The 12,609-nt window shown below is 45.7% G+C and overlaps 4 protein-coding genes across 4 annotated transcripts; 1 reads left to right on the top strand and 3 right to left on the bottom strand.

Annotated features, from left to right (window-relative positions):
- The first annotated feature begins 1,281 nt into the window (after positions 1–1,281).
- Positions 1,282–2,763, top strand: V1516DRAFT_678340 (uncharacterized protein). Its single transcript, XM_066922740.1, has 2 exons — positions 1,282–1,437; positions 1,492–2,763. Exons 1-2 carry the CDS (start codon positions 1,384–1,386, stop codon positions 2,554–2,556), a joined length of 1,119 nt encoding a protein of 372 aa, XP_066776137.1. The 5' UTR covers positions 1,282–1,383; the 3' UTR covers positions 2,557–2,763.
- Positions 2,764–3,179: 416 nt separating this feature from the next.
- Positions 3,180–3,984, bottom strand: V1516DRAFT_696588 (high mobility group box domain-containing protein; the record flags this gene model as incomplete). The annotated part of the gene is made up of 4 exons (XM_066924045.1): positions 3,180–3,281; positions 3,352–3,410; positions 3,469–3,564; positions 3,930–3,984. The coding sequence occupies 4 exons, from the start codon at positions 3,982–3,984 to the stop codon at positions 3,180–3,182; spliced, it is 312 nt and encodes a 103-aa protein (XP_066776136.1).
- Positions 3,985–4,748: 764 nt separating this feature from the next.
- On the bottom strand, positions 4,749–9,073 carry V1516DRAFT_686649 (uncharacterized protein; the record flags this gene model as incomplete). Its single annotated transcript, XM_066923675.1, has 3 exons — positions 4,749–8,783; positions 8,838–8,949; positions 9,006–9,073. The coding sequence occupies 3 exons, from the start codon at positions 9,071–9,073 to the stop codon at positions 4,749–4,751; spliced, it is 4,215 nt and encodes a 1,404-aa protein (XP_066776135.1).
- Positions 9,074–9,985: 912 nt separating this feature from the next.
- Positions 9,986–12,603, bottom strand: V1516DRAFT_678329 (tubulin-tyrosine ligase family-domain-containing protein). The gene is made up of 5 exons (XM_066922739.1): positions 12,463–12,603; positions 11,570–12,420; positions 11,461–11,520; positions 11,114–11,335; positions 9,986–11,071 (listed from the first exon to the last, which is right to left on the bottom strand). Exons 1-5 carry the CDS (start codon positions 12,472–12,474, stop codon positions 10,084–10,086), a joined length of 2,133 nt encoding a protein of 710 aa, XP_066776134.1. The 5' UTR covers positions 12,475–12,603; the 3' UTR covers positions 9,986–10,083.
- Between the last annotated feature and the right edge of the window lie 6 nt (positions 12,604–12,609).

The raw sequence follows: 12,609 nt of genomic DNA, 5'->3' as shown, positions 1-12,609 counted from the left end.
CTTGCTCAGGCTGAGGTTTAGTTTCGGGCCCTTCCTCTGGCTCTGGCTTTGGCTCTGATTCTGATTTCGAGGGAGCAATGGCCGCGACACTATCAGGAGAAGCCATAATAGGCATCTCCTGAGCGGCGGTGGAAGGAGAGGACTCTAAATCAAGAGTGAGTAGAAGATACAGACAAGAAATATTGGGGGACTTCTACTTACTATTTTCGATCGACATGGCAAATGGCAACTGACTGAATGGGTTGGATTGACTAATGATTGGATTGTTTGGGATAGAGGGAAAAAATGGGAATTTTCAAGTTGGAAATAGCAAATCCGGGAGAATTACGAGGGGTGGGCGAGTCAAAGTGTAAAAGAGTGAGCTATTGAGCAAGGGTAAGCAAGGGACCGCGAGGAGAGCAAAGAACCCCATTCATCCGGAAGCAAGGGCGACTTTCAGTTTTAATCGGTCTCTGATATGGCAGTCTGGATTCGGATGGAGTTGGTATGAAATGAGCCGGTTTGTAGGCTCCCGTCGAGCAATATGCGGGGGAGCACAGCTGCTAGGATTACGGACGATCTGACTAATAAATCGCGAGCGGGTCGATTCAATTGCTAAATCAGTCGCTGACCGTGCACAAGGCCCGATTTCTCATCTTTATTTTTTGGATATATGCTATACGTCTCTCAGTTATATCCTAGTTTGGAACCAATTTTGACCATATAGACGAGGTTACCTCTTACGGAGGGGCAGACTGGAACGCACTGAGGCTTCGGTAATTACATAATCGTATGTTTCAAGAAAGTACGGCTGACGCTCAAAGCGGTACCCGGATTAGGAAGGCTTTTATGCCTAATTAGGAATAATGCATAACTGTATACATATTGTACATTTGTACCTTATACGAGATGAATGTAGTGAACTGGTCTGGGCTGGGATCTATAAACAAGTACACTGATGCACGCGCATTAGAGAAGGGCAGACACAGTCAGACGAACGGACATAAAGCCTGCGACAGAGTTGAACTTTCTAAGAGAAATCTCGATCGAAATTAGAAATAAAAAGAGACTAGAAGTCATTGTTTGTGCAATTGTCAGTGGAACTGCGGTGACATTTCAGGCTTTTGAGATTTTTAACTCTGACAGATTTATTTCCAGTTTTGCTGATCAAGATCTAATCTCTGGATCTAATTTCTTTCATTTGTACTTTTTTAGATTTCCATAGCTTGCCTTCGCGGAAACGTATTTCTAAGGAATTGCACAGTAATGTCAAACACACCAGAACCACCCGCTGCGGGCGAAGACAAAGTTCCTCCGGTACGTCTTGTTTGCGAGTCAATTGGCCTGAGATTGAGTCTAGCTAACCTAATATGTATTATGATGTAGACCCAGAAAGGGCCATGGATGACATTTCTCAAGTCTCTCGCCTCTTCAAAGGGCGATATTGCGTCAATCACAGTAAGTCTGCGGTGCGTGAGCTCGATTAGAGGTATTCTGTTTTGACAAGGTTAGGCGCCTCCTTTCATTCTCTCGTCTACGTCGTTGACAGAGTTTTCTAAGTTCTGGTCTGAACAACCGGATTTGTTTGTCGCGCCGTCTATGATTGTCGATCCCGAGGAGCGAGCTCTTGCAGTGTATCGATGGTTCATTGCGACGTTGAAAGGGCAGTATACTTCGCGGAACGAAAAGCTTGGATCCGAAAAGAAGCCGCTAAATCCTTTCCTGGGTGAATGCTTCTTTGGCAAATGGGTCACAGATGACGAGGGCGAAACCATTCTTGTCTCTGAGCAAGTGTCACATCATCCGCCGGTAACTGCGTATGGAATTTTCAATGACCTCTATGGAGTTGAGCTAGAAGGATACAACGGCCAAAAAGTATCTGTGTCTGCATCTACATTGACCATCAGCGTTCGTCAGGTCGGTCATGCTCTGCTGCGGATCAGTAAGTTTGACGAGCTTTACTACATTCAGCTTCCGTCGCTTCACATTGAGGGTCTTTTCTACGGCGCGCCATATGTTGAGCTTGAGGGCAAGACAGTGATCCAGTGCTCAAATGGATACAAATTTGTGACAGAATACTCTGGTAAGGGCTATTTCTCAGGCAAAAAGAACACGTTTAAAGGAAAATTGTACGGACCCGATAACAGCAGTACGTCGCTGTATACCATTCAGGGCCAATGGTCCGGTAAATCAACAATCAGAAACGATTCTGTGAAGAAATCTGCAGAGCAGCCTTTCTACGACGCCTCGGAGCATCCTGTGGTACCATTAACCGTGAAGCCCATTGCCGAGCAAGCTGAATATGAGTCCAACCGAGCCTGGGAGAAAGTTGCTGCGGCGGTTTCTGTGATGGACTATGACACCATCCACGTTGAGAAAAGCAAGATCGAAAATGCCCAACGCGCACTTCGTAAACAAGAGCAGGATGAAAACCGAGAATGGCAGCGTCTATATTTTGAGCAGGTCGATGACGAGGGCAAGTATCTGCAAGTTACTAAACTGGCAGGTGTAGAACCTGATAGTAAAATCTGGCGGTTCAATCGCCGTGCGTTCGAGGCAGGGCCGGATAAATTATAAATTCGAGCGGTCTTTTTTTGTTGTTGATAGTGTCTGTATGGCATGGTTTCTTGTAGATTTGGTTTCTTATGCAGTCGTAACAATCGAACATTTGTTATCTTGTTGATTTACTCACTGCTATAATGCGTTCACAATCAGCTAAAGAGTTATCCCATATACTTGTAACAAAAACTAAAAATACACTCAAATATAAAGAAGAAGGAAAAATAGAAGAAATAAAACAGAAAACAAAAATCCGACATGCAGCTAGTCCTTGCCAGACCGACTTCACACAAATCAGATCAAATCTTCCTATAGTGATACAGATTTCAAGAAGCATAAGTTTCGCATCCCAGCAAGCAAATAAAATTGCAGCCGAAAAAACATAAATACAAACACAACACGCAGAAATACAAATTCCAGTAAAATAGTAATAAAATAATATAAATAAACAACCAAGAGTTTCCCACACAGTTAAAGATAAATAATAGTATAAAGACGAGATCGAATCTCAGACAAGAAAAAAAAAATCTAGTGAATCTTATTTCCCTGAATAGCTACTTTTACACGACAACTAGAAACCCGCGTTAGCGATCTGCAAACGAAAACTAATGTTCCTAGAAGCGAAAAAGAAAACAAAGAGTTTACTCTTCGTCGTCATAGTCGGCAGCACCGCCCGAGGCAAGATAAGCAGCCTTCTGCTCTTCATAACGCTTCTTATCTTGGGCAGCACGAGTCTCGTAAGGCTGAGGAAAACGTGTTAGTATATACAAACTTGGAATTGACGATGAACAATGAGCTTCCACATGTACTTACAGACTTCTCCTTGGGGGTCAAAGCCTTCCATCTCTCACCGAGAACCTTGCCTACCTGGCCTAAAGAAACAAGTTAGTAACTGCTAAGACGCACTAGAAAAGAATGGAATATAAATACCAAAGGCAATGCCAGGATTCTCCGAGCGGACGTTCTCACGCTGCTCGTTGGCAAAGAACATGTATGCGGACAACGATCGCTTGGGCGCGTTGGGATCTGATAACAGTTAGCTGGGCTGTCGCAACAGACGGGCGCGAGACAATATTGCCAGACACATTATAGAAGGAAATTGGATTGTTTCGCAGTAGCAAAAATGTGCAGAAAATACGAAAACAATGAGACACAAATGCAAAATAACAGAAACAAAGTTTACAAAATAAATAATACAAAGAGCTGCGGTTGTTGTTGAAATGCACACATTCGACGCGTTCGACGCGTCGAATGTGTGAATTTTTACCCGAGGCGGATCGACAGACACAGAGAGAGTGCGCGAGCAGCCGGGCGATCGGCCCAATAAGAGGTGTGACAGACTCAATGAGGCCCGCAGAAGAGAAAAACACAATCAGGAGACAAGAACAAACCTTTCTTTCGACGGCCGCCGGCCTTGGTCTTTCTGGTCTTGACGTCTTTAGGCATTGTTCACTGTGGTCGCGTCGCGTCGCGTTAGTAGGCAGCAGAGAGGAAGCGGAGGGCACCAGGAGCTGGAAAGCGGAGCAAAACGTACGAAACAACAAAAGGAGAGACAAGAAAACACGGGAAAATAGGATTGAGTCTGTAACTATAAACACAGACAAAAGAAGACGCTGTTGTGTCTGTTGTTGCTGATGGTGCTGTTGGTGATCTGTAGCAGAACAATACACTCGACAACCGCAGTAGTTAAGTACGAGCAGTAGTAAAGGTAGAGGAAAGGTAGCAGCAGTAGCAACAGTAGTAAGTAATAGTGCGATGAACGGGAGGGAAGCGCAAGTGGGAATGGCCCACTCAACAGGCTTCTTAACAATAATGTGAGACGAGATGTGTGCGCAGCCCTGCGGAGAGCACTGGCGCGCCTCCCACCGCATATCCCAGCACTCTAGGCGTATATCCTGGTCTTCTCGGCGCCACGTGCACGGACACTCTGTCTGGGTCGATCCGGAATGTGACTCAGTGTTGTTTTGATGCTGCATCCGCAGAATACTGCGTCACGTGTAAACACGTGACGTTACATAAGGCGGCTGGACGGGATTACTAAGGGATATTATCTAGCCGGGCTGGCTCGCTGTATGGGCGTATGGGATTTTCGTGTCTGCAATGAAGGTAATAATGCGCTCGGGGGTTTACTTTATCGAAAGAATACAGTGTGCTGAATTAGGTATATTAAAAACATATTAGGTCATCTACGCCAGCGTAGTCAACTATCTCTATTCTGCTTGCTCGTCGTTGCCATCATCTGTAGTAATAGATCCGGCCGCTGCAATAGTAGATCCCATCACCGCATTTCCAGCTACGTCCTCCTCGACTTCTTCCTCGACTTCCTCCTCGGCTTCTCCCTCTGCCTCGCCGTCTTCAACTCTCTCAATCTCTTCTCCCTCGTTCTCCCCTCCACGACTTGTCCGACGCGCTACCAGGGACGCCGCAGCTAATGCAGACATGCTTGGCCCAGGTCCCAGCTCTCTCATCCCCAAGCTCTCCTCGATTTCTCCCATCCGAACTTGTACCTGCATCTGCACTTGATCATCAACCTCTTCAACGTCAACTACAAACCGTCGTCCATCTGGAACTGCACATTTCACGATCTCCACGCCGCCATCCTCCCCACTGACTTCCACGTCTTCCTCGATCTTGCTGATGCGGCCAACCATCCATTGTCGTTCTCCAAGCCGAAACTGCCTCCTCGTCTCTTCGTCTTCTCGTAGAAAGCAGTATGGCGGCCCGTCATTGAACGCTGCCCATACTTGTTCCTTACTCTTCGTAGGCAAGAACAAAGCCAGATCCCCAACTCGAAACAAGCGGTACGCGATCTTATCGCTAGACTCCTTCTGGAACCGCCGCGTCTTCTCCCGATACAGGCGGGCCATTTTGTTCCATTTATGAGCGACAAATTCACTTTCGTCCACTCGTTTGATCACCATCCGCGCAAATTCGTCGAAGTCAACACAAGTTCCACTTCCGTCTTCTTCCCCTTCCAGATCCTTATCATTAGCTTCTTCCTCGTTCTCGATCTCATTCTCCAGTTCCCATCTTTCCCTCTCACTCTCGGGTAGAATCTTGTAAAGACCTTCGTCACGAACTCGACTGCTGAATACCATCTCCTGCGGCTTATTCTTAGAATATCGAATACCCAAGTGCTTCATCAATTGTCGTGTCTGCACATTCGAATTGGCCATCTGTTTTCGGGCTTCTCGTTCTCGTTCTCTATATTCCTCGAGTTTCTTCTCACTCTCAATCTCCTTGTGTGCGCCGTCCTGTACTACTTTCCGTAGTCTGAGCACGTCACTCTCAAGTTCTTCAGCTCGTTCATTTGCTGCCTTGCGATCAGAGATATATCCCATAATCTTATTCTGAACCTCTTCCTCACTCAAATCATCCCTTCCAGTCTCGGAATTGACAATTTGCCAAACCAGCAATCCAAGTCTGGCGCTGATCTTTTCTTCGATAACTGTTTCAGATGACGACTTAATTGAGTTCGCTAGTTCTTGCATTCTCTCCAAGCCCTCATGGTCATATAAAGATTTCTGAGCTAGTTGATCGTTCAATCCAGTCACTTGAGTCTGCAGAACGTCAACCATCTCTCGAGACTCACTGAACAAATTCGTCAATCGGCTGTATTGCTCTCTCTCAGCTCTTAACGTTTCACGCAAAGAAAATATCTCCGCATCCAAGACACTCTTGATTGTTTCTAGATCGCGTTCTCTGTGCTGTTGCTCTTCCAAGGCTGTTTCAAGATTGACAATCAATCCTTCCTTATCAACTCGGCTTTCTTCAAGATTATCTTCCTCTTCTTCCATCGCATAAATTCGAGCCTTGAGTTCTGAAATTTCTTGATTCATTGATTTACGCTCCAGCTGGAATTCGGATTCTTGCTGGGTCAAGTTGGCAAGCAGATCTTCCTTGACGACTTCAATCTCCTGTAAATTCAATTCAGTCTCTGTGATTTGTTTTCGTAGTCTATTAGTATTATCCTTTTCTTCACCCAGCTGCTTCTTCGCTGTCTGAAGTTGCCGATGTAAGTCTGCTACGACTTCAGCCCCCCCACCTACTAGCAGCGAGGACTCCTGTGATCCAGATCGAATAGAAACTGTCTGTAATTCATTTGCTAATCGATCAAGTCGTAAACCACTTCCTCGCTTTCTAGACATCTCAAACTCTGCGGCGGTTGATGACGCGCGTGGTGAGGAGGAAGCAATTGCAGTACTACTTGGTGGTGGAGATGAACGGACTGGAAGTTGCGGTGACTGCTGAAGAATAGGTTGTAGCGGTGTCAAGATTGGGGATGTTGAACTCGAAGAACCACTATTGCTCTTGAACAAGTGTAAATCACTGGGAGCTGAGTGATGTCGCGAAACGCTTGCTGGAAGTAGAGAATTGTTAACTGCATTAGCTTGGCCCTGATACGTAATTGTAGAAGCTGCTGAAATTGCAGATGATGTCGGCTGCGATACAACACTACCTGACCCAGCAGGAGAAGCTTTTGCATTTGCCGGAGCTGCACTAAATTGTTGTCGATGGAGCAAGTCTTCCAGTCTGCGGACTCGAGATTCATAACCGCGAACTACCTCTTGCAACTGCCGATTCTCTTGTATTAATGCACTGCTATCGTCCTTGTTCGGTGAAGACTGGCGACTAGCCTCAAGCGAGTGGTTCCCGGATAGGTGTCCAGCAGCTGCAGTTCCCACAGCTGCTTCAACTTTCGATAGGCCAAACATGCTACTGCGAATATCGTCCACATAGTTGGACCCCTTGAACAGACGTTCACGGCGACGAGAAGAAGAACTCTTGCTGCGCTCCTGAGTCGCACGATCTAATATTCTAATCATCTCAAGTAGCTCTGAAAGCATGGCTTCAGTACCTGGTATACGCTGCAGGATTTCAAGGAACGAGGTCACATCTTCGCGAGTCACTGCTATAGAAGCATTTCCTGCTATTCCTGCAGTAGAGCTATTCTTCTCGTCCGAAGATCCAACAAGATTTAATTCAACGGAAAACAAGCTTGTACTTCCATTTCGTAGAGAATATAAACTATGTTCGGACCCTATCGACGTACCATTACTTGCACCGCTAGAACTGAAAGTTTGTTGAAAAGTGTCTATGTAACCTCCAAATCGCTTTAGCCACTTCGTCCGACGCTTCTGCTCGTCATCTTTCCAAACGGCAAATTCTTCTGCAACCTCCCCTGAAAGCTGACGCACTCTTTCATTCCACTCCGCACGCTGCACCGATTCAATCAATAGTCCTCCATAGATGAGAGGCAAAGAATCCATTTGCTTCAGAATCGCTAGAGATTCTTGAGCGAGTTCAAGTTCGCGCTCTAGAGATGCAAGATCAGGTCTGATGGGTGAGGCGCGAGATTGAACCACTGATAGTGTGTTGAGATGTCTCAGAGAAGCAACTTGGGCTGCAGCTTTCCGACTTTGAGCATCGCGATTATACTCCCAAAGCTCAGAGACAGTAGCAGAAATGATAGGCAAATATTCGCGCTGATGTAGCATTGCCATGCGAGCGATGGAGCGCATACTAGCAGGAGTACTGGGCAGATCAGCAATGTATACCGCGTCTTTTCGGATTTTATTCACAATAGCATGCAAATCTTCTAGAACTGCTGGGATATTTTCGTATTCACCTGCAGCCTCAGCGGTGGCTGTGAGATCATTGCTAGCAAGTTCGATCTCGCGACCAAGAGCATCACTATCGGCCGTCACTTTATCCGCGACAAATTTGATGTCTCGGATGCGGTCCTGGATATGCTGTTCGCTAAATGCTATATCAGCCTGAACACTGTATACCTTTTCATGGTCGATCCAGGCGGACAGAGTTCCGCCACCAAAACATTCGACGACGGGAATAGAATCCAGTCTGGCAAGAGAGGCGTTCCAATCAGTATTTTCTAAATCATTTTCCTGATTAACAGCACGATCAATAATTTCCATAAATTGCCTATTGATGTTGCCAACATGATGTTTCAAATGTAGCATCGCGATCCCGACGGAATGGCGAATGACTTGGACCTCGGCAAGAGTAGATGACAGAGAGGAATTCAAGGATTCGGCACGAGCAAGAAGGCCAGCAGACCAGGCCGCTCTTAGCTCAAATAAGTCGACCATTTCATTCTGAGAGGGTTTCACGTTTGTAGTATTCGGTACTGGCTGCGTGTTTAAAGGTAACAATGGCGTGGTCGTGACTGGCGGGGTTGAGGTAGGATGGCTGAGCAGAAGACGATCAAAAAGATAGAGCTCGGTCTGCGAAAGATTAGTAAAGCCGTAGGCAATTCAGATTGACAAAACAGGATTTACCTCGTTTACTAAATTGGATATGCGGAGCTGAGTGGCACGGGAGGTCATGACGATCTGGTGATTTGGAGGAATGCCATGTTGCTGAGCGATAGTCTCCTTGAGATCTGCGATTCTGCGAAGTAAAGTTAGTAAAACTGAATTATGAAGCCAGGTCTAAATTGAGCATACGTGAGAAAGAGTTCTGGATTGAGGTCGATCGTTCGGCCAGTGTGGGCGTTATAAACTCTGAGAGACATGTTGAAGTGAGTTGGTCCAGCGAGCAAGAGACACAGGAATTAGTAGTACTCTGACGAAACTCAACAATAAATATGTAAAGAAGCGCAACGTGCGAGATGGGCGCGTTGCGGGATGCAGATATGGCAAACCGCGAGCGCGCCCAACCAGCTTTCAAGAAGCGATATTTGGACGGAAATTGAGCAGTGCTTCGCGATGTGCTGCGATGTGCAAGTTCGCGAGCAGGTAGTTTTGTACAAGTTCGCCGGTGATTTCAAGGTGCGGACTAAGGAGTTGTATGGAAAATAGAAATGGCGAAAGAGCTGAGATTTAAGAAGCGTAGAAACCCCCGTAGAAATGGCGTCGAATCAGCTCGAAACAGAACGAAAATAGAAGGCAAGTTGCAGTCAGACGGAGAACGAAATGACAACGAAAAGCGTCGGGACGAATGCCCAAAGTCCAGCCCAAAGCCGCCGCGCTTGTCGTTTAGCCCAGAAGAAGGCGGAGAAGCGCGTGAGCTGAGAGAACAGCAAATTCGTAGTTACACCAAGATCACAATAAGGAACTCAATGAATTTGACTACTTGTAAGATCTATTTTCTTGCTTTGTCCGTGAATGCATCCTGTTTCCCACTTACCATCTCATTACACTTACGTAATTGTGCGCAGATCGATTATCCAATCTCCGTCTCCGCCGCACTACTGGCTGCACTTCCGGCGGAGTCGATTTTACGGGACACGCCCTAGAGTCGTTGAATATCATTACTAATTAATTACTATTGATTACGTGTTATTTTATCGTAGCTAGAGCTAGCTTGCAAAGAACTGTACTCTTTATAGAATCCATTATGGTTGGTTACTGATTCTCTCACTATTTTGGAGCGCCTGGTTGGGATTTACTGTCCAGCTCTCTAGATTGGCCCAGTTCTTGGGACATCTCTGACGAATTAAATCGGTTTTCTGCTCTGGAAGCTGGTTGCACTGACAAATCTATTTGTATCAAAGCCAGCAAAGCCTATACATAGTTACATATTTCACCATCCTCCACTCAAATTTTCACTGTACACCTTTTTAAGAGCTCTATGCGTATTATCAGCAGGCTTCTCAACCTGATACCTCTCATGTCCAAAAAAAGGTCTCACTATTTCTCCTACTACCGCCTTAAACAATCCCCCTACCAATTCCTTTAAGTCATCGCCTGTTTGACCAAAATCAGGATATGCGTTGATTTCCAAGAGTGAAGTGATCAGATCTCCATTCTCATCGGTTGATACAAGGAAATCGACTCCGTAGATTTCAAAGGCGTTCGGAACAGGCTGAAAATGCAACCGCCCTAGACTTGTAGCGGCCGCGAATGTCTCTGCCGTAATTGCGCAGATCTGACTCCAAACAAGCTGCTTGTCGAATGTGTCGCTTAGCTTCCAGAATCGCTGCACAGATCCATCGTTGCGATTTTCACCTTGCAGGCACGTATTCGTTAAATGTCCGTCAAGATCTGTATTTTCGTCCGGACTTGTATACGGACGAAGTGCGAACAACGCCAGCATGTCTTTAAACACGTAGACATCCAGCGCACCGCTGGCAACCACATACGTACGAATATGAAATTTCCGGTTCCCATAAGTCGCTAACAGAATCGGCCTCATGATGTATTTCTGAATCAAAAAGTGCCGGATCTGCGACGTCACAACCCCGTTGGCGATCTCCTCTCCGGAACCTTCATCGTCGTCGCTGGGCTCTTCAAATGAATCGAAAATATCCTGCAACTGCTGTCTAGTCTTAAAAATCCGGATCCCCTGCCCACGATCGCTCATACTCGGTTTCAAAATCCACCACTCTTGCTCCTTGTCCAACTCGTCTCTAAACTCGTAAATGTCGTCAAGCATTTCATCAAGATATTCGGCGTAATCAAGCTCAAGCTCGTACGATTCCGGAAAATGAGTCGCCAAAATGGTTTCGGGATGTTTAGCTCTGTAGCTCTTGATAGCATGAGCCAGAAAATTTTTCCTGATCAGTGCTTTTCTATTAAATTAGCCGCTGATTGTTGATTCTTGTCTAGCTTACCTATATACATAAGAGCAGCTCAGGTATCCTGTTTGATCAACCATGAGCCGGTCAAAATCCAAATCTTCATAATCTGTATAATGAAATAACTTTTCAACTCTTCCGTCCAGGCTCTGACTGACTCTGGCCTCAGGAAATTCGGTAGCCAAAGCATCCATTAGCAGTGGATAAATGTACGAATCCTCGGGATATCCAACCACTGCCGAGACTTGTTTTTCCTGGCTTTATACGGATTAATATTCATTGTCACTTATTAAAATGTATATTTCTCTCTAGAATATCTATAGGTTTGCAGCTCTATAGGTCTATTGTATCGTCTATACATAATATTCCATTGATCTACTCACACGGTGAATTCTCCTTCATAACCAGGTACACCTTGGAAATTGGCTTTCAAGGGAGTGACACTATAATATTAGCCTCTTCTCCTTCTTTTGGAATTCTATAATTACTCACCTGACGTAACCATTGATCAATGCAAATCCATCGTTTCCAGCCGGCTCTTCGGTGACGCCATCGTTCACGGCCTTCAGATTCGGCATCCATTTGAACTGTAGTCTGCCGGTAATCGAGTCAAGGTCGGCTTCGATTCGTTCGGTGGCTTCGACCTGTACACCGGTCTCTGAAATCTCGACTTGATCTTCCACATATTCAAACGCAGCTCCCCATCTGTTTGGAAGAATGCTTGTATATTTATATCTCACGTCCTCGGTAAGCTGTGGGTTCAGCGGCACATTGATGCTATACAAATCAACGGACCCGTCCTCGGGCCAATTGAAATATAAATGCTTAATAGCGTTAACCGAAACTCGACTCGCCAGGGCAATTTGCTTCGGATCATGCACACGCGAGCTATACGCGTACGAGATGCCTATTGATTTCACACCGCATAAAGCACCTTCCATGGCAGCGCCAATCGTTCCGCTAGATAATATGAATATCGCTGTCGAATTACGTCCATAATTCGGCCCGGAAATGACCAAGTCCACTGGACCTTTCTCTTTAAACAAGTGATGAATCCCTATCTGCGAGCATGTGGCTGGCGTGCCGTCCAAAAGCACCCATTCTTCGGATCCGTCTGCTTTGGACTTATAATATGGCCCTTCGTAATCTCCGCCGACTTCCTTCGATGGCGTAATGTAACTTGCAGTGATTGTCTTCCCGATAAAATGGGCCTTCCCGATCCACGATTTCTGGCAGTCCGGCAGTGCCACGCTTATATCCCAGTCCGTGTTTTCCTGCAGCGCTCGAATGAAATAGTCTACATAGGGCGAGTCCTCACCGGGTGGTCCATCGTCGTTGGTTACCTAATTATTAATATTTGTAAGTCACTGAATTGAAATACTTACAAGTACATGCATCAGGAATTTATTTTTTTTTAAAGCTGTTAGAGTAATTTTTTTCTGAGTATAGCAATAATGTTCTAGCAATCTTAACTTGAACAATTAGATGATGGAAATCAGTTAAATCATCGAACCATCACGTGTAAAGTTCAG

The sequence above is a fragment of the Lipomyces oligophaga genome, assembly GCF_038497815.1.
Source record: "Lipomyces oligophaga strain CBS 7107 unplaced genomic scaffold V1516scaffold_6, whole genome shotgun sequence".
Lineage (NCBI taxonomy): Eukaryota > Fungi > Ascomycota > Lipomycetes > Lipomycetales > Lipomycetaceae > Lipomyces > [Lipomyces] oligophaga.
Note: the sequence above shows the minus strand (reverse complement) of the source record. Positions and strands in the feature narration are given on the sequence as shown.

Coding starts and splice junctions, on each gene's coding strand:
- V1516DRAFT_678340 (XM_066922740.1), top strand. CDS start 1,384: ATGACATTTCTCAAGTCTCTCGCCTCTTCAAAGGGCGATATTGCGTCA. Junction 1,438..1,491: donor GCGATATTGCGTCAATCACA/GTAAGTCTGCGG, acceptor TGACAAGGTTAG/GCGCCTCCTTTCATTCTCTC.
- V1516DRAFT_678329 (XM_066922739.1), bottom strand. Junction 11,521..11,569: donor TTGATCAATGGTTACGTCAG/GTGAGTAATTAT, acceptor CTAATATTATAG/TGTCACTCCCTTGAAAGCCA. Junction 11,072..11,113: donor AGCTGCTCTTATGTATATAG/GTAAGCTAGACA, acceptor CTAATTTAATAG/AAAAGCACTGATCAGGAAAA.